At 42.1% G+C, this 22,080-nt stretch overlaps 1 protein-coding gene across 1 annotated transcript in view; it reads right to left on the minus strand.

The window, feature by feature from the left end:
- The window catches only part of MRPS5 (mitochondrial ribosomal protein S5), a 116,820-nt gene that overhangs the window by 80,977 nt on the left and 13,763 nt on the right, over positions 1-22,080 (minus strand). The window contains exon 2 of the mRNA XM_073672537.1: positions 740-877. Within this exon, the coding sequence (XP_073528638.1) occupies positions 740-877 (138 nt within the window). The remainder of the gene's footprint in view (positions 1-739; positions 878-22,080) is intronic.

Genomic DNA, 22,080 nt, shown 5'->3' on the forward strand with positions numbered 1-22,080 from the left:
TCAAAAAATAAATATATACTTTACCCTCTGATGGCCCCCGGTGTCCTGCTTCGCTCGGTCCCGGCTGCCGGCAGTGAAGACTTTAGGACCTTCCGACGTCAGTGTCACGTGACCCGTCACATGACTCTGACGTCAGCAAAGGTCCTTCTTCATTCAACCGCGAAGTGCGGGGAATCAAGCAGGAGCGCTGCGCGGGCCGTCAGAAGGTGAGAATATATATATTTTTTATTTTATTCTTTTTTTTTTAATGGTACCTGGGTCTGGATGATAGTCCTCTCATCTACACCCGGGTACCATCCGCACATTAGACCGCATGAAAAGCGCATCAACATATACAGTGATGCGGATTCCATGCGGTCTAATGCAAGTCAATGGCGGCAAAAGAGCAGCGTTTCCGCAAAATTAATTGACATGCTGCGGATTTTAGACCGCAGCGTTTACGCTGCGGAAAAATCCGCATCATGGGCACAGCACATGCCGATTTCAATTGGGGAACATTGCTTCCCTTCTACCATGCGTTTTTCATGCGTTTCCGCGGCGTTTACGCAACTGCAAAAACGCCGCGGAAATGCATGAAAAACGCATCGTGTGAACTCAGCCTTACACTTTTAAAAGTGTAGAAAAGGGCAACTGCAATCATAGGGTCCCAGAAATCGGACCCCACCAATCATTAAGTGATAGTAACTATAGGTTATTGACAGTCCATTAATAATAATTGTGAAGAAACAGCACAACTCACATCTGCTGAAGAAGCTGCTGGACATTCTGGTTTGCTGAATAGTGACACTGGTAAAGGCAGATTGGTAACATGGCTCCTGGGCAAGGGCAAGTTTGGGAAACTGGCAGCTGCCTCGTACCTCAGGTACAGAGATCCCACCTGTGTATTAAAGAAATAAAATAAATAAATATATATATGAACATATTATTTTCTTATGTATGCATTTAATGGAACATCATATGATCATTACATGAAATGTTGATGCATTCTTATTCACTAGATTACCACTTGCTTTTTTTTTTTTTTTTGGGAAGTGCATTGAGGTGAAGGGTGCATTGCTGGAAAAGGGAAAAAAAAAACTCTTTAAATCTCTTAGCTTGCGAGTGTGAACGAGCTGCGTGTGTCCGGAGCGTAAGTGCGAACGAAAGTGTGTGACTTGTGATTCAGTGAGGAGGTATTTGGGAATCCTGCAGAAAATACCTGTGTGAATTGTAGTGAGTGCTGCATTGTGACCTGCTGAGTGCTTTTCTACCTGTTTAGATTTATTGGGCTTTTTAAAACCTATTTTCTCACTACAGTTTTAGTTTTTTAGTTTACTACCTGTGTATTTAAGTGTTAACTACATTGCACTAAAATCCTGAGGTGTAGCTTTACTCACAAGGGGTTAATTAAGGGGAAGGGGTCATAATTAAGGGTTTATAAGGGGCAGCTGGTTGGGCATCCAGTCCTTTGGAAGTGCATTGAGGTGAAGGGTGCATTGCTGGAAAAGGGAAAAAAAAAAAAAAAAAAAAAACTCTTTAATTCTCTTAGTTTGCGAGTGTGAACGAGCTGCGTAAGTGCGAACGAAAGTAAGTGTGTGACTTGTTTTTCAGTGACTTGGATTCAGGGAGTTTGGAAGGGAGGACTTTGGACTGAATTGCTGACTGTATTTCATTAATTCTTTACTTTACTTTTTACTTAACATTCTGTATATTGCAATCCCCATTAGGAAATGAGCTCCATTATTGACAATGCTATCCAGTGTACATCTTGCCACATGTATGCATTCCTTGAACAGCCGGTCGGGGTTGCTTACTGCTGCACGAGATGTGTGCACGTTGTGCGTTTGGAAGCCCAGATACTGGATCTAAATGAGCAGCTGGCAACACTGAGATCCATTGACAACATGGAAAGGAGTCTGCTGCTCACTGAGCAGCAGCTCACTGGGGTAGATGTGGGGGAGGGTGGTAGTAGGGAGCTGCAGGACAGTGAGGTCGCTAGTTGGGTGACAGTTAGAAGGGGTGGTAGAGTGCCAGGGAGGCTAGTCCTGATCTTGCACACCCCAATAAGTTTGCAAAGTTGGCAGATGAGGGGAGTGACGGTACAGGGGTAGCACTACTGCAGCAAGGCATGTCCCTTGAAAGCCGGAGGAGTGTCAGCTCCAGTAAAGAGGGAAATAGGAGAGTAGGGCAAGCCAGGCAGGTGCTGGTAGTGGGGGACTCAATTATTAGGGGAACAGATAGGGCAATCTGTCAAAGACAGGGATCGTCGAACAGTGTGCTGCCTACCTGGCGCTCGAGTCCGGCACATCGCTGATCGGGTTGACAGACTACTGGGAGGGGCTGGTGAGGACCCAGCGGTCATGGTGCACATTGGCACAAATGACAAAGTTAGAGGTAGGTGGAAGGTCCTTAAAGATGATTTCAGGGAATTAGGCTGCAAGCTGAAAGCAAGGACCTCCAAGGTGGTATTCTCTGAAATACTACCGGTACCACGTGCCACGCCAGAGAGGCAACGGGAGATTAGGGAGATAAATAAGTGGCTCAAGAACTGGTGTAGGAAGGAGGGATTTGGGTTCCTGGAGAACCGGGCCGACTTCTCAGTTGGCTACAGACTCTACGCTAGGGACCGGCTGCACCTTAATGGGGAGGGTGCAGCTGTGCTGGGGGAGAAAATGGCTAGAAGGTTGGAGGAGTGTTTAAACTAGGGATTGGGGGGGAGGGTATTCATTTTATAGGTGGGGAAGATTGTGCCCAGGTCACTATCTGCACTAATAAAGAAATTGGGGGTGGGGTTAGAACAGTCAATAAAGTAAGAAGGAATAGAGGTACACAGAGATACATAAAATGCATGTACACTAATGCCAGAAGCCTCACCAACAAAATGGAGGAATTAGAATTAATTTTGTTGGAAAATAATTATGACATGGTAGGGATATCTGAGACGTGGCTGGACGAGACCCATGACTGGGCAGTTAATTTACAGGGCTATAGTCTGTTCAGAAATGACCGTACAAACAAGCGAGGGGGGGGGGGGGTGTTTATATGTAAAATCATCCTTATATCCTCCCGCAAGACAGGTTTTATGTGAATCTAATGAAAATGTAGAGTCCCTGTGGGTGGAGATAAGGGGAGGGGGAAAAAATAATAAATTACTGATAGGGGTTTGTTATAAGTCTCCAAAAATAATGGAAGTAGCGGAGAATATCCTCGTAAAGCAAATAGATGAAGCAGCGACTCAAGGAGAAGTCATTATTATGGGAGACTTCAACTACCCTGAAATACATTGGGGGACAGAAACATGTAGTTCAAGCAAAGGAAATAGGTTTTTGACTACTATGAGAGACAATTACCTTTCACAACTGGTTCAGGACCCAACAAGAAGGGGGGCACTGCTAGACCTAATATTAACCAATAGGCCAAACCGCATATCAAATATACGAGTTGGGGGTCACTTGGGTAATAGTGATCACAAAATATACGTTTTCATGTAACCTTTAATAAGATGTGTAGTAGAGGGGTTACAAGGACACTAAACTTCAGGAAGGCAAATTTCCAACGGTTAAGAGATGATCTTAGTGCAATAAACTGGGACGATATCCTGAGACATAAAGCTACACAAAGCAAATGTGAGACATTTATTAACATCCTGAATAGGACTTGTGCACAATATATACCCCTTGGGAATAAACATGCTAGAAATAGGAGGAAACCACTATGGCTAAATAGAGCTGCAAGAGGCGCAATAAGTGACAAAAAGAAAGCATTTAGAGAACTAAAGCAAGTAGGCAAGTAGGTAGTGATGAGGCATTAAATAAATATAGAAAATTAAATAAATTATGTAAAAAACAAATCAAAGCAGCAAAGATTGAGGCAGAGAAAATCATTGCCATAAAAAGTAAAAATAACCCCAAAATATTCTTTAACTACATAAATAGTAAAAAACTAAAAAATGATAGTGTTGGCCCCCTTAAAAATAGTCTGGGTGAAATGGTGGATGAGGATGAGGAAAAAGCCAATATGCTAAATGATTTTTTTTCAACCGTATTTACACAAGAAAATCGCATGACAGAAAACATGATTAGTGATAACAAAAATTCTCCAGTAAATGTCACTTGCTTAACCCAGCAGGAAGTACGGCGGCATCTAAAAATCACTAAAGTTGACAAATCCCCGGGCCCGGATGGGATACACCCACGAGTACTGCAGGAATTAAGTAACGTCATAGATAGACCATTATTTTTAATCTTTAAAGATTCCATAATAACAGGGTCTGTACCACAGGACTGGCATATAGCAAATGTGGTGCCAATATTCAAAAAGGGGACAAAAACTGAACTTGGAAATTATAGGCCGGTAAGCTTAACCTCTACTGTGGGTAAAATCCTGGAGGGTTTCCTAAGAGATGCTATACTAGAGTATCTGAAGAAGAATAACCTCATGACCCAATATCAACATGGGTTTACGAGGGACCGTTCCTGTCAAACTAATCTGATCAGTTTTTATGAGGAGGCAAGTTATGGACTGGACCAAGGAAATGCAGTGGATGTTGTGTATATGGACTTTTCAAAAGCTTTTGATACGGTTCCACACAAAAGGTTGATACATAAAATGAGAACAATGTGGATAGGGGAAAATATATGTATGTGGGTTAAGAATTGGCTCAGTGATAGGAAACAAAGGGTGGCTATTAATGGAATGCACTCAGACTGGGTCTCAGTTAACAGTGGGGTACCACATGGGTCAGTATTGGGCCCCCTTCTTTTTAACATATTTATTAATGACCTTGTAGGGGGCATACAGAGTAATATTTCAATATTTGCAGATGACACTAAAGTCTGCAGGGTAATCAATACAGAGGAGGACAATTTTATATTACAGGAGGATCTATGTAAACTAGAAGCTTGGGCTGATAAATGGCAAATGAGTTTTAATGGGGATAAATGTAAGGTAATGCACTTGGGCAGAGGAAATAAAATGTATAATTATATGCTTAATTGTAAAACACTGGGCAAAACTGTAACTGAAAAAGACCTGGGTGTATTGGTGGACGATAAGCTCACGTTTAGTGGCCAGTGTCAGGCAGCTGCTGCAAAGGCAAATAAAATAATGGAATTTTCTCAAATTTAACCACAGGGGATATGTCACTCTTGACATTACATGCATCACACAACACCCACTACACATATAGGTAGAGGGAAAGTAGAGTATAGACAATTCATATTACTTTTAAAAAAAAATTTTTTATTTAATCCATTAAAAAGAAATTACATTTAAAATTAAGCAGGAGGAAAATGTTCAGCACCAGGGTTTATATATAGGTCTCAATCCTATAGAATCAGTCAACACCAGTGAATTTATATTGCCATCTGCTGAAAACGGGCCTTACAAAGTTGTATAACAACAGAAAAAGTGTCTAGTGCTAGCAGCTATAATGATTATAAAGCCATATATAGGCTAATGATATCCCACTATCCATTGTGACACAAACTGAGCAATTCACATATCTCAAGATATAATATACACATATGTGGTTCTAACCATAGCAGAAGGTACTGTCAAAAGGAAAATACAATTCAAATCCTTTCTCAATCTGGTGATAAACTTACAGGAGAGAGTAGTGTCCCCGTGGTCCTGGCGCTGCACCCCACTAGACACTTTTTCTGTTGTTATACAGCTTTGTAAGGCCCGTTTTCAGCAGATGGCACTGGACCCTTTATCAATAGTTGCACTTTATGAGAAAGGAATTTGGATTTTGTGATTGATTAAATATATACTCTAAGCCCAGCAACAATATAAATTCACTGGTGTTGACTGATTCTATAGGATTGAGACCTATATATAAACCCTGGTGCTGAACATTTTCCTCCTGCTTAATTTTAAATGTAATTTCTTTTTAATGGATTAAATAAAGAAAAATTTTTTAAAAGTAATATGAATTGTCTATACTCTACTTTCCCTCTACCTATATGTGTAGTGGGTGTTGTGTGATGCAAATAAAATAATGGGATGCATTAAAAGAGGCATAGATGCTCATGAGGAGAACATAATTTTACCTCTATACAAGTCATTAGTGCGACCACACTTAGAATACTGTGTACAGTTCTGGTCTCCGGTGTATAAGAAAGACAGAGCTGAACTAGAGCGGGTGCAGAGAAGAGCGACCAAGGTTATTAGAGGACTGGGGGGTCTGCAATACCAAGACAGGTTATTACACTTGGGGTTATTTACTTTGGAAAAAAGAAGGCTTAGGGGTGATCATATTACTAAGTACAAGTATATGAGGGGACAGTACAAAGACCTGTCTACTGATCTTTTTACTCTGAGGCCTGAGACGGGGACAAGGGGCATCTTCTACGTCTGGAGGAAAGAAGGTTTAATCATAATCACAGACGCGGATTCTTTACTGTAAGAGCAGTGAGACTATGGAACTCTCTGCCGCATGATGTTGTAATGAGTGATTCACTACTAACATTTAAGAAGGGCCTGGATGCCTTTCTTGAAAAGTATAATATTACAGGTTATAAATACTAGATTCCTTGATAGGGCGTTGATCCAGGGAACTAGTCTGATTGTCGTATGGAGTCGGGAAGGAATTTTTTTCCCCAATGTGGAGCTTAGTGTTTGCCACATGGGTTTTTTTTTGCCTTCCTCTGGATCAACATGTTAGGCTGTGGGTTGAACTAGATGGACTTAGTCTTCCTTCAACCTTAAAAACTATGTTACTATGTTACCATTATAAATATATATATTTTTTTTAGATCCATAATGGATTGGTACCCAGTTTGCACAGATGATGTCTAAATTAACAGAAATATGTCTATGATTATGTGAACCAGAATTTGGATCCACGATGTCTGTATGATGGGGCTAAACTGGTGATCAAATAGAAATGGTCAATATGTGGGACTGTAGAGCAAGGGAGCAGCAGGCAGCGGGCCCAAAATGTCAAGAAGGAGGCTGCTAAGACCACAGTCACACAATCAGTATTTGGTCAGTATTTTACATCAGTATTTGTGAGCCAAAACCAGGAGTTGTGCAATCAGAGAAAAGGTATAATAGAAACACGTCACCACCTCTGCATTTATCACCCACTCCTGGTTTTGACTTACAAATATTGATGTGAAATACTGAACGTGTGAACGTGGGTAAGAAGTACACTACTTTAACCCCTTTATGACGTGGTCAGTAATAGTACGTAGCTGCGCCCTGGGCCTTACGGACCAGCTACGTACTATTAAGCGCGCTACGATCGCGCCCGCACACAAGCGGTGCAGGGCAATCGCCGCTGGGTGTCAGCTGATTGTCAAAGCTGACACCTGGTGCTATGTGCCAGGAGCAGTCAAGCACCGCTGCTGGCACATTAACCCCTGAAATGCTGCGATCGAAGTTGATCGCAGCATTCCGGGAGCATGGGGGTGTAAGCGCCGATACTTACCTCCTCTCCGGCGTCCCACGGTGTCTGTGCCGGGTCCCGGATGTTGTCATGGTGACCCGATGTAGTCATGACGACATCCGGGTTACCAGGAGGCAAGAAGTTACTTTGCTCATGCACAGTGAGCGACCAAAGTAACTCCTCCCTGTGCAGCGCTGACAGGCTGCATAGCACAGGGATGGTTCTGCATCTCTATGCTATATAAGTGATCAGGCTGCAAAAAGTGAAAGTCCCATAGTGGGACATAGTGTACAGGTAAAAAAGTGTCAGAAAGCGAAAAAAAAAAAAAATGAAAAAAATAATCCCCAAAAAATAAAAATATACTGTACCCATAAATAAATATCATTATGAAAAAAAAACAAAGTACACATATTTAGCATCGCCGTGCCCGGAACAACCTGACCTATAAAACTGTCCCACTAGTTAACCCCTTTAGTGAACACGGTAAAAAAAATAAATAAATAAAAAGCAAAGCAAAAAACGATGCTTTATCATATCGCCAAACAAAAAATGGAATAAAACGCGATCAAAATGACGAATGTAAATAAAAATGGTACCGATGAAAACGTCATCTTGTCCCGCAAAAAACAAGCCGCCATACAGCTCCATCAGCTGAAAAATAAAAACTTATTGCTCTCAGAATAAAGCGATGCAAAAAAATTTTTTTTTCTATAAAATAGTTTTATTGTGTAAAAGCGGCAAAACATAAAAAAACTATGTAAATGTGGTACCGCTGTAAAGGTACTGACCCGAAGACTAAAGCTGCCCTATCAATTTTACCACACGCAGAACGGCATAAAAAAAAAAAAAAAAACACAATTGCTGAATTGTTGGTTTTTGTTTATTCTGCCTCCCAAAAATCGGAATAGAAAGCGATTAAAAAATGTCACGTGCCTGAAAATTGTACCAATAAAAACGTCAACTTGTCCCGCAAAAAAAAAGCCCTTACATGACTGTCGGCCGAAATAAGGAAAAATTATAGCTCTCAAAATATGGTTATGAAAAAACTAGTCTTTGCAAAAAAAAGCGTCTTTTAGTGTGTGACAGCTGTCAGTCATAAAAACCCGATATGAATCTGGTATCGCTGTAATCGCTCCGACACGAAGAAAAAAGTCGTCTAATCACTTATACCGCACGAGGAACGGCGTAAAAAATAAACGCTAGGGTTAGAGTTGTGCTAGGGTCGGGATTTTTTCAAAAGTAAAGAAAAAAAAAAAAAATGATGACGATATGGCAACCAGTGTTGAGTGCATGTGCTCGCTACTTGAGTTTGCATTGGGTGCTCGAGTGACATGCTCAAGTCTCCGCCCCATATTCTTCTTGGCCAAAAAAACGTTGCATGGATTGCCTGCCATGCACGAGCGATCCCCGCATGTTTTTTTGGGGTGTCTAACAACTATAAAACATGCGGGCAGGGACTCGAGCATGTCACTTGAGCACCCTTGATACATGGTGCATACCCGAGTACCCGATGCAAACTCAAGTAGCAAGCACTTGCGCTCAAGACTAACGACAACTTATTCAATATGATGACCTAATGTTATCAAATTCTGTGTCGTACCCCTGGGTTCAAAATGTTCACTATACCCCTTGATAAAATCCTTGAGGGGTCTAGTTTCCAAAATGGGGTCACTTGTGGGGGGTTTCCACTATTTAGGCGCATCAGGGGCTCTCCAAAAGCGACATGGCGTCAGCTCTCAATTCCAGCCAATTTTGGGTTCAAAAAGTCACACAGTGCTTATTCCCTTCTGAACCCTGCCGTGCGCCCAAACACTGTATTTTCCCCACATATGGGGTATCGGCGCACTCAGGAGAAATTGCACAAAAGTTTTTGGGGTCCATTTTCTCCTCTGATCATTGTGAAAATAAAAAAAATTGGGGCTAAAACATTATTTTTGTGGAAAAAGTTAGATTTTTTTATTTTCACGGCTCCATGTTATAAACTTCTGTGAAGCACCTGGGGGTTCAGGGTGCTCACCACACATCTAGATAAGTTCCCTGAGGGGTCTAGTTTCCAAAATGGTGTCACTTGTGGGGGGTTTCCACTGTTTAGGCACATCAGGGGCTCTCCAAACTCAACATGGTGTCCGCTTATTATTCAAGCAAATTTTACATTCAAAAAGTCAAATGGTGCGCCTTCCCTTCCGAACCCTGCCGTGCGCTCAAGCAGTGGTTTTCCGCCACATATTGGATATCGGTGTGCTCAGGAGAAATTGCATAGCAAATTTTGGGGTCCATTTTTTTCCTGTTACCCTTGCGAAAATAAAAAAAATTAGAGTCTAAAGTAGCATTTTTGGGAAAAAAGTTAAAATGTTCATTTTTTTCTTCCACATTCGAAAAATTCCTGTGAAGCACCTGAAGGGTTAATAAACTTCTTGAATGTGGTTTTGAGCACCTTGAGGCGTGCAGTTTTTAGAATGGTGTCACTTTTGGGTATTTTCTGCCATAAAGGCCCCTCAAAGTCACTTCAAATGTGATGTGGTCCCTAAAAAATGGTTTTGTAAATTTTGTTGTAAAAAGGAGAAATCGCTGGTCAACTTTTAACCCTTATAGCTCCCTAACAACAAAAAAAAGATTTGGGTTACAAAATTGTGCTGATGTAAAGTAGACATGTGGGAAATGTTATTTATTAACTATTTTGTGTGACATATCTCTCTGATTTAAGGGCATGAAAATTCATAGTTTGAAAATTGCAAAATTTTCAACACTTTCGCCAAATTTCCGTTTTTTTACAGAAATAAACACAAGTGATATCGAAGAAATTTTACCACTATCATGAAGTACAATATGTCACGAAAAAACAATCTCAGAATCAGCGGGATCCGTTGAAGCGTTCCAGAGTAATTACCTCATAAAGTGACAGTGGTCAGAATTGTAAAAAATTGGCCTGGTCATTAACCTACAAACCACTCTCGAGGTTAAAGGGGTTAAGGATGTTTTTATATATGACATCCATTTTTCTGCAAACAGAAGCGGTCTGTATTCTGCTGGACCATTGGTAAGACTTTTTTTTTTTTTTTTTAGTGTAAGTATTTAAAAAAAATAAAAAAAAAACAAATAAAAAAAATAATTTAGAAACAACTTAGGATAAACGTCCCACGGTGAGCTGTTGTTGAGTTTTTGATATTGCAGCATTTCTGTACCTATTAAGTCAAAATAGGTTACTTGCAATTTTTTACATGCATTTTTATCGCATTTTTGCCACTGTGCTTTTGTCTCTTTTTGGTATGTATGCTTTAAATGAAGCTGCTTTGCTTTTTATACTTCCTGGTATTTAGCTTTGACAAAACTTTACTGCAAGCCTAAGTGCCTAAGAAATGCTGCATATTTTTTCCCCTTCTCCCTGGCAGGAAAAACGCATGCGGTTTTTACATGCGTTTTTCCTGCCAGGTAGAAGCGTTTGTCAAGCGTTTTTGCATGTATTTCTGCATGCGATTTTCCAAGCAATTTTAGCATCACTTGCAAAAGTGCTTGACAACTTGGTCACACTATATAAATCCATGCAACCGGCATGGATTTATACAGTGTGACCAAGTTAATAGTTAAAAAAAAAAAGAATAAAAATGGTAAAAAATAAAGAATATACTTACCTTCCGATGGCCCCCGATGGTTTCTCCGCTGCGTCCAGTCTCTTGTACGGCTCACGGTGGTATGAAAGGACCTGTCATGAAGTCATTTAGTCATGTGACAGGTCAGGCGACCGCTGACGTCGGCAGTCGGGTGACCTGTCACATGACTAAATGACGTCATGAAAGGTCCTTTTACACCACTGCAAGCAGTACAAGAGAGCGGACGCAGCGGAGAAAAGACCGGGGACATCGGAAGGTAAGTAGGTTTATTTTTTATTTTAATTCTTTTTTTACAGGTTCTATGGTACCTGGGTCTGGATGAGAGTCTCCTCTTCTCCAGACCCGGGTACCATCCGCACATTGAATCGCTTAATATTCGCATGTGCACATGTAGTGATGCGGATATTATGCGATTCAATGCAAGTCAATGGCGGCAATTACGCTGCGTGTCCGCAAAAATAATGGACATGCTGCGGATTTTTCCGCAATGATAAATCGGAAATTTCCGCAGCATGTGCACAGCACATGCGGATTATCATGGGGCACGTATTACCAAGCGTTTTTTAAGCGTTTTCGCTGCGGAAACTCCGCGGCAAAAACGCTTGAAAAATGCATAGAGGGCACACAGCCTTAGGGTACGTGCCCACGATGCAGATTTGAAGCAGAAATTTCCTGAGCATTTCTGCAACCCTTTGGCAGAAAAAACGCATGCAGATTTTACATGGATTTCTTCAGCGTTTTTTTCAAGCGTTTTTCCAAGCGATTTTGACAAGTTGGTCACACAATATAAATCCTTGCAACTGGCATGGATTTATATTGTGTGACCAACTTAGAGGAAATTTCTACTATCAAATGCAGCATCTAAAGAAAAAAAAAAAGAAAAAAAATTAAAAAGTAAAAATAAAAAAAAACTTATATTCACCTCTCCGGCGGCCCCCGGTCTCCTCCCGGCAGCGTCCTCTCTCCTCTGCGTCCCGCGGTGTACTGGAAGGACCTGTGGTGACGTCATTTAGTCAGCTGATGGTCACGCGACTATCACCTGACCGCTGACTTCAGCGGTTGCGTGACCATCAGCTGACTAAGTGAAGTAACCACGGGACGCTGAGGAGAGAGGACGCGGCTGGGAGGAGACCGGGGGCCGCCGGAGAGAGGACTATGAATATTTTTTTTTTTTTACTTTAGAATATTTCTTAACTTGCAGGTACCATGGTACCTGGGTCGGATGAGAGTCTCCTCTTCTCCAGACCCGGGTACCATCCACGCATTGAACCGCATAACATCCGCCTGTATACATCTATACATGCGGATATTATGCGGTTCTATGCAAGCCAATGGGTGCGATTTTGCCGCGAAATCAAGCCAAAATTGATGTGCATTTTTCCACAATGATAATCCTCAGAAACCACAATGATAATCTGCAGAAACGCATTAAATCCGCATCGTGGGCACACAGCCTTACAGTCATTTGTGGATTACGTGGATTTCTGATGCATTTCCACAGTAGAAAGCCAAGTTGAAGCCAAGTGGATCGTCACTCTGGGTTCCCTATCACCAGAAGGCCTTAATGAATCCCTATCATTTTCTTCCTTTTTGTGATGTTATTTCAATTCAATGAATGCCAATGTGGGCCCATATAATTTATATCTTACTATTACCCCCCCCCCCCTCTTTTTCACAATCTTAATTACCTTGGTGTATTACCAGCTTTGGCTGTTTTTAACCTGTAACTTGTGATTCTTGTTTTTTACTATTTTATATATTGTATTTCTCTTAGTTCTTACTTGCACTATGGACTATATCCCTGATATACTGCCTGCATATGCCTCCAACTGACCTGGATGAACTAAGGGCTTCTTTGCACCAACGATTGCTTGCGGAGTCAAACACTAATGCAACTATACACAAGACTTGATGATTATATTGTAGTGTTCAAATATATACTTATCTCTGCATATACACACGTCTATCAGTGATATTTTGTAAAGGATGCTCCTCACTCACTTGGTACGTTGGCACACATTGATGTGGTGCGCGTGCGTGGCTGTGTCCACTGCTGGTTTGCGTGCCCGGCTGTCTTTGCGGGGCTGGTGTGCGCGCGGGCGCTCAGGCACTTCCAGTGCTGTGGGCCTGCGTGTGCGCACTTGGTTCATGCGCCGCAGATCGGCATCAGGCCACGCCTACCCACGCCCCATGTGATCGGTCACGTGAGGCCACATGTAACCGACGCTATGGGGCTTAAGGGACCCGCATCGCTAACTCTCCTCATTCCCCTTGTGGAAGCGGCAATCTGAGGCCGCGAAACGCGCGTCGGGGGCACGCTGGGATACACCTCCACTTACCCAAACCGCTGGTGTCTTCCTTGACATACCTATTTAGTAAGATCGATTATGACTTTTGTAATCCCTAAAAGATTAACTTTGTTGGGCCATATATAGAGGCTTGTATAATGCATGGGCACTTAATCAGTCCTATCTTTGAAATTACTTTGTGCACTGGTACTACTCAATTACATTTGGTATAGGACTGATATACAAGCCCATTAGATAATCCAGCCTGGCTGTATCATTATCTTTTACCTACTGTTTATGGTTATATGAGCTCTATTTGTATGTAGAACTTTTTGACACCAGTGGTCATCGCTGCTATCTCCATGCACTTTATTGTCTATTTATTGTGTGAATACTCCTTTTATATATTGATTAATCATGTAATAAAATTTAATTCTATGCCGATAAAACTCTCTCTCCTCATTTTAATATGTCTAATATGAGTCGGCACTTTTTGGGGCTTGTGGGAAGCACCTTCTCCCATAATTTCCAATTTAGCTACAAGACGGGTCGTATTATTAGTATTATTGATTTCTGTGTGTTTCACAGCTTTTTTCAGACCCGACATGTACTTTAGAGCTCGGGACGGGACCTGGCTCTCACAATTAGAGGAGATGTGCAGTGATGGTAGCACCAGTGGAGTAGCTTTACAGGGGGGGACCACATCAGAACAGATTAATGAAATTAAAGATTTAATCAGAAAAAGGACATGCCTGCGGTGGAATGTTGCTTCCCTTAAGAAATACATTGAAAGGGGCCTTATACCCCGTGGCCTTAGAGTCCAAATATTCCCCTCTTTTTATATTGATGATGACACCATGAAATCTAGATGGGAACAGCATTCAAATGTATGTTCAATTGGGTTCATGAATCTTCTCATTGAAATGAATCAGGCATCATTATCCACTATTGAAACCCAAATTGAGAAAATACAGCTTTCCCTTAGGAAAGAAATGTCTACAGACGCTATTAAAAAATTGAATTTGGACATTGAGGGCTTATCTCAAAAATGGGCCAACGAAATACAATTGGCCAAATCTAAAAAATTTCAAAGAGACATACAGGACAAACAATTACAGAGAGTCTATAAATGGGGCACCCTAGGTAGACGGTCACGTCCTCAGCACAGGAACGGATCTCAATCCAGATACAGGTCCACCTCGGCATCATCCGCTGTCTCAACTGAAGATATACAGGGTGGGCCTCAACGGATGGATAATCATGGTACATCCCTACAGACTACAAAAAGGATTCAGACAAGATTAACCAGCAAAAACAAGGGTCCGTCTTCACAAAGGGTGAGTCAGTCCCAGGGGGGACTACGGGTCGTCAACCTGTCCTCCCATGCTCTTTCCATAGAACAGGTAAAAGGTCCTAAGTTTGGGCACAACCTTCTCTCCAACTAATGGCTTTAATTATTTTACAGCCTTAAAGGACCTTCACTTGTTCTCCCGCAAGCTCGTCCTACATAAACTCCACTCCAGGAGCGAGAACTCATCTGATGCTTTGAGCGCGGCGGAGCAGGAGGCGATCAATAACCTGGAAGAATTGCTACACGAGCAAAGCCTTTCACAACCAGGTGGGTTGCCCAAATGTATGGTTCCCAGATCAACGCGTTTTCCCTCCTTGTCTCTTTGTCCAGCCGTTGAGATTTTCGTGAAATTGGTCTCAGAAGACCTTAAAAAACTATCCTCCAGAAGGAGGTTCGACAATCTCATGGCAGAACAACGAATTGCAATAAAGCAATTACAAAAACTTGATGATGTTGTAATTAAACCAGCCGACAAGGGGGGAAACATCGTGATCTGGCCATGCAATAAATACGAAAAAGAAGTATTTAGGCAGCTACGTGATAGCAATACATACTCCAGGCTACACTTCAATCCTACTGCCTCCTACTCCTTCGCGCTCCAGGCTATTTTAGGTCGCGCTTGCAAACAAAATGTCATATCCAAAAAGACAGTGGAAGCACTTACAGTTCGCTTCCCAAAAACATCTACTCTTTACCTTCTACCCAAAATCCATAAGGACGCCGTCGACCCGCCTGGACGCCCGATTGTGTCCGGTATAAACGGATTATGCAAACCAGTCTGTAAATTTATCGATTCGTACTTGAAACCAATAGTGGAGACACTACCCTCATATATGAGGGACACTACGGATGTCTTAACGCGGGTCGACGGCGTCCGCCTGGATGAGGACGTCTTGCTCGTCACGGCAGACGTTGAAATTTTGTATACCTGCATTGAACATACAATCGGTCTGGACGCGGTCCGCCTCTTCCTCAGGGCGTCCGACCTGGGAGGCCCAATGTGCGAGTTTATTCTCGAGCTGCTGCACTTTGTGCTCACGCATAATTATTTTCTTTTTAAAGATATGGTATATCTGCAGAAGCATGGCACAGCCATGGGGGCAGCCTGCGCTCCCTCGTACGCCAATCTCTTCCTAAGCGTATGGGAGAGACAGCTGTTTGGCGACGGGGGCGCCCGGGCTGCGGAACATGTGCTTCTGTGCTGCGCTCCCTCGTACGCCAATCTCTTCCTAGGCGTATGGGAGAGACAGTTGTTTGGCGACGGGGGCCCGGGCTGCGGAACATGTGCTTTGCTGGCTCCGCTATATTGATGACATCCTGTTTTTTTGCCGTGGCACGGTGCCGCAGCTCGAGAGTTTTATGGCACAATTGAACTGTAATATGTGGGGAATTCGGCTGACGTATAAATTGGATAAACATAAGATTGAATTTCTTGATGTCTGTCTTGGGGTGGACAGCGCCGGGCACCTCCAGACAGACATTTTCAGGAAACCTACGTCGGTCAATTCCCTCATTCATGCCACTAGTGCACATCATCCAACAACTATCAGGGCGGTCCCGGTTGGACAATTCTTGAGGGCGAGGCGGATCTGCTCTTCAGACCGTAAATTTGAACAACATGCCACTGAATTGAAAAATAGATTTGAATTACGTGGGTACAGTAAAAGATGTATAAAGCAGGGCTATGATCGAGCAAGACGCACTCCGAGAAATCATCTACTATATCCCAACAAACAAAACACATTGGAGGATGGGCAGAAGAAAATACGATATATATCCACCTACAACCACGAATGGGAGAGTATGAGAGAAATAATGAGCAAATACTGGGACATTTTGATGACAGATACCTCCCTGGGACCAGTTCTTGGGAGTTATCCCCTTATGATCCCCAGACGATCTAATAATCTAAAGGATATGTTGGTTTCCAGCCATTATATCCCAACGAAACCTAATTCTTTTGGCTCACACGGCCCCACATTGGGGACATTTCCATGCGGCCACTGTCGTGCCTGCACCAATGTCCTGCGCTGCACCACTTTACGTCCTCGGATGGCAAAAAAGATTTTAGTATCAGACATCACATTTCTTGCAGTACAAGTAATGTCATTTATTATGCTACATGTGACTGCTCATTGATTTATATTGGACATACATCGAGAGAACTCAGAGTACGTGTGCGGGAGCATGTGCGGGACATTGGTACGGCCAGGACGGTAGCCGAACCGACAGAACTTAAAGCTATCCCTAGGCACTTTAGGGCGGTTCATAACTGTGACCCGAGGGGCCTTAAGGTCCGTGGAATTGATGTAGTTCATATGGGCGCCCGGGGGGGCAATGTAAAGAAAGTTCTGCCTCAAGTTGAAGCCAAGTGGATCGTCACGCTGGGTACCCTATCACCAGAAGGCCTTAATGAATCCTTATCATTTTCTTCCTTTTTGTGATGTTATTTCAATTCATTGAATGCTAATGTGGGCCCATATAATTCTTACTATTACCCCCCCCCCCCCCTCTTTTTCACAATCTTAATTACCTTGGTGTATTACCAGCTTTGGTTGTTTTTAACCTGTAACTTGTGATTCTTGTTTTTTACTATTTTATATATTGTATTTCTCTTAGTTCTTACTTGCACTCTGGACTACAGTGCTGGCCAAAAGTATTGGCACCCCTGCAATTCTGTCAGATAATACTCAGTTTCTTCCTGAAAATGATTGCAATCAAAAATTCTTTGGTAGTATTATTATTATTCTTTGGTATTATTCTCTTCATTTAATTTGTCTTCAATGAAAAAGAACACAAAAAGAATTGTCCTAAAGCCAAATTGGATATAATTCCACACCAAACCTAAAAAAAAGGGGGTGGACAAAAGTATTGGCACCCTTTGAAAAATCATGTGATGCTTCTCTAATTGATGTAATTAACAGCACCTGTAACTTACTTGTGGCACCTAACAGGTGTTGGCAATAACTAAATCACACTTGCAGCCAGTTAATATGGATTAAAGTTGATTCAACCTCTGTCCTGTGTCCTTGTGTGTACCACATTGAGCATGGAGAAAAGAAAGAAGACCAAAGAACTGTCTGAGGACTTGAGAAACCAAATTGTGAGGAAGCATGAGCAATCTCAAGGCTACAAGTCCATCTCCAAAGACCTGAAAGTTCCTGCGTCTTCCGTGCGCAGTGACATCAAGAAGTTTAAAGCCCATGGCACTGTGGCTAACCTCCCTAGATGTGGACGGAAAAGAAAAATTGATGAGAGATTTCAACGCAAGATTGTGCGGATGGTGGATAAAGAACCTCGACTAACATCCAAACAAGTTCAAGCTGCCCTGCAGTCTGAGGGTACAACAGTGTCAACCCATACTATCCGTCGACGTCTGAATGAAAAGGGACTGTATGGTAGGATACCCAGGAAGACCCCACTTCTTACCCCAAGACATAAAGAAGACAGGCTGGAGTTTACCAAAACTTACCTGAGAAAGCCAAAAACATTTTGGAAGAATGTTCTCTAGTCAGATGAGACAAAGGTAGAGCTTTTTGGGAAAAAGCATCAACATAGAGTGTACAGGAAAAAAAAAAAGAGGCATTCAAAGAAAAAAACACGGTCCCTACAGTCAAACATGGCGGAGGTTCCCTGATGTTTTGGGGTTGCTTTGCTGCCTCTGGCACTGGACTGCTTGACCGTGTGCATGGCATTATGAAGTCTGAAGACTACCAACAAATTTTGCAGCATAATGTAGGGCCCAGTGTGAGAAAGCTGGGTCTCCCTCAGAGGTTATGGGTCTTCCAGCAGGACAATGACCCAAAACACACTTCCAAAAGCACTATAAAATGGTATGAGAGAAAGCACTGGAGACTTCTAAGGTGGCCAGCAATGAGTCCAGACCTAAATCCCATAGAACACCTGTGGAGAGATCTCAAAATGGCAGTTTGGAGAAGGCACCCTTCAAATATCAGGGACCTGGAGCAGTTTGCCAAAGAAGAATGGTCTACAATTCCAGCAGAGCATTGTAAGAAACTCATTGATGGTTACCGGAAGCGGTTGTTCGCAGTTATTGTGGCTAAAGGTTGTGCAACCAAGTATTAGGCTGAGGGTGCCAATACTTTTGTCCGGCCCTTTTTTGGAGTTTTGTGTGAAATGATCAATGATTTGATTTTTGCTTCATTCTCTTTTGTGTTTTTTCCTTGCAAGCAAATTAAATGAAGAGAATAATACCAAAGAATTTGTGATTGCAATCATTTTCAGGAAGAAACTGAGTATTATCTGACAGAATTGCAGGGGTGTCAATACTTTTGGCCAGCACTGTATATCCCTGATATACTGCCTGCATATGCCTCCAACTGACCTGGATGAACTAAGGGCTTCTTTGCACCATCGATTGCTTGCGGAGTCAAACACTAATGCAACTATACACAAGACTTGATGATTATACTGTGGTGTTCAAATATATACTTATCTCTGCATATACACACGTCTATCAGTGATATTTTGTAAAGGATGCTCCTCACCCACTTGGTACGTTGGCACACATTGATGTGGTACGCGTGCGTGGCTGTGTCCGCTGCTGGTTCGCGTGCCCGGCCGTCTTTGCGGGGCTGGTGTGCGCGCGGGCGCTCAGGCACTTCCAGTGCTGTGGGCCTGCGTGTGCGCACTGGTTCCTGACGGCGCAGATCGGCATCAGGCCACGCCTACCCACGCCCCATGTGATCGGTCACGTGAGGCCACACGTGACCGACGCTATGGGCTTAAGGGACCCGCATAGCTAACTCTCCTCATTCCCTCTGAGGCCGCGAAACGTGCGTCGGGGGCACGCTGGGATACACCTCCACTTACCCAAACCGCTGGTGTCTTCCTTGACATACCTATTTGGTAAGATCGATTATGACTTTTGTAATCCCTAAAAGATTAACTTTGTTGGGCCATATATAGAGGCTTGTATAATGCATGGGCACTTAATCAGTCCTATCTTTGAAATTACTTTGTGCACTGGTACTACTCAATTACATTTGGTATAGGACTGATATACAAGCCCATGAGATAATCCAGCCTGGCTGTCTCATTATCTTTAATAATAATAATAATAATAATAATAATTTTTATTTATATAGCGCCAACATATTCCGCAGCACTTTACAATTAAGCGGGGACATGTACAAACAATAAATTCAATACAAGGTGAGACAGTTTAACAGTTACATCAGGAGTGAGGTCCCTGCTCGCAAGCTTACAATCTACATGGAAATGGGGGGACACAATAGGTGGAAAGTGCTTGTTATTTCAGGTCTGGCTTTTACCTACTGTTTATGGATTATATGAGCTCTATTTGTATGTAGAACTTTTTGACACCGGTGGTCATCGCTGCTATCTCCATGCACTTTATTCTCTATTTGTGTGAATACTCCTTTTATATATTGATTAATCATGTAATAAAATTAAATTCTATGCCGATAAAACTCTCTCTCTCCTCATTTTGATATGCAGATTTTACATGGATTTTTTCAGCGTTTTTTTCAAGCGATTTTGACAAGTTGGTCACACAATATAAATCCTTGCAACTGGCATGGATTTATATTGTGTGACCAACTTAGAGGAAATTTCTACTATCAAATGCTGCATCTAAAGTAAAAAAAAAAAAAAAATTAAAAAGTAAAAAGAAATAAAAAAACCTTATGTTCACCTTTCCAGCGGCCCCCCAGTCTCCTCCCGGCAGCGTCCTCTCTCCTCTGCGTCCCACGGTGTACTGGAAGGACCTGTGGTGACGTCATTTAGTCAGCTGATGGTCACGCGACCATCACCTGACCGCTGACGTCAGCGGTTGTGTGACCATCAGCTGACTAAGTGAAGTAACCATGGGACGCTGAGGAGAGAGGACGCGGCTGGGAGGAGACCGGGGGCCGCCGGAGAGAGGACTATGAATATTTTTTTTTTTTTTTACTTTAGAATATTTCTTAACTTGCAGGTACCATGGTACCTGGGTCGGATGAGAGTCTCCTCTTCTCCAGACCCGGGTACCATCCGCGCATTGAACTGCATAACATCCGCATGTATACATCTATACATGCGGATATTATGCGGTTCTATGCAAGTCAATGGGTGCGATTTTGCTGCGAAATCAAGCCAAAATTGATGTGCATTTTTCCACAATGATAATCTGCAGAAATGCATTAAATCCGCATCGTGGGCACACAGCCTTACAGTCATTTGTGGATTACGTGGATTTCTGATGCATTTCCACAGTAGAAATGTGCTAACGCTCGTGCGTTTCCTACCTTTAGATTTTCTGCATCTAATGCAAGTAAATCGGGAAAACCTGCACATGAAAAACTCAGCGTACCCACAAGAGAAACTAACATGTTGTGGATTTGAAACGTTTTTTTAATTTTGTTGATTTTTTGTGTACACAAATAAAGGCATATATTTGTTGATTTGATATGACTCTAACTTCCCGTTCTTATTGGGTTATATTGTGATTTTTGGAAGTGCCAATATATTCTTGGACCATTAATTCGTATATCCAATGTATTCTATATTTTAGGAGTTGGTCCATATTATACTGACTCCAACTCCGACTCCAAGACTCTGACTGCACAGTCCTGGTTTACGCTGTGTACAAACAAAAGCACAGTGGGCATGAGAGCTCTATAAATCCCATCCACTTTGCTGGAACTGTAAGACGCTGCGTTTTTGATGCAGCAAAAATACGCAACATCAAAAACTCATCGTCTTACAGTTCACATGTCCGTTTTTGCAGTATGGAGGCATACCCATTATAACCTATGGTGCTATGCACATGTCCGAGTTTTCACACAGATCGTGTGTCCTTGCAAAACACACAGAGACATTATGCACAGTGTCAGGATTTCGCTCTATTTCCAGCTCAAGCAGGCAATTACGTGACTGAACGTAGGTTATTTGCATGCTAGTCATCTCATCCTCTTCAACTGGAAATTGAGGGAAATCCTGACTGTGCGCACATTGCACGCTGTCAGAATTTGGCAATCTGCAGTAGTGAGAACAGAAACTTATATTGAGGCCAGAAAAAAAAAAAAAAAACAACAACCTTTAAAGCAGATTTGTCACTAGATCTCATAACACAAACTGAACACATTATTACATCCTTAACGACTAGCCGATTTTTCATTTTTGAGCTTTCGTTATTTCCTCCTCTTCATCCGTAAGCTAAAACTTTTTTTTTTAATTATTATTATTCTCATTCAACATAGTTATAGGAGAGCTTATTTTCTGTGGGACGAGTTAGTTTTTAATTGCACAATTCATTTAAAAAAAAAAAAATCCAAATGGAATGAAATGACCTGGCCACATGATTCTTCAGGTCACTATGATTAGGATTATACCAACTTTGTATACTTGTTTTTATTATTATTTTAGTGATTAAAAAAATCTGAGCTTTGTAAAAAAATTAAAAAAAATTTGTCACTGCAGTGACTGAAACCAGCAATT

Source organism: Phyllobates terribilis, unplaced genomic scaffold (assembly GCF_046119375.1).
Source record: "Phyllobates terribilis strain yellow unplaced genomic scaffold, ASM4611937v1 Scaffold_3__8_contigs__length_932513732, whole genome shotgun sequence".
NCBI lineage: Eukaryota > Metazoa > Chordata > Amphibia > Anura > Dendrobatidae > Phyllobates > Phyllobates terribilis.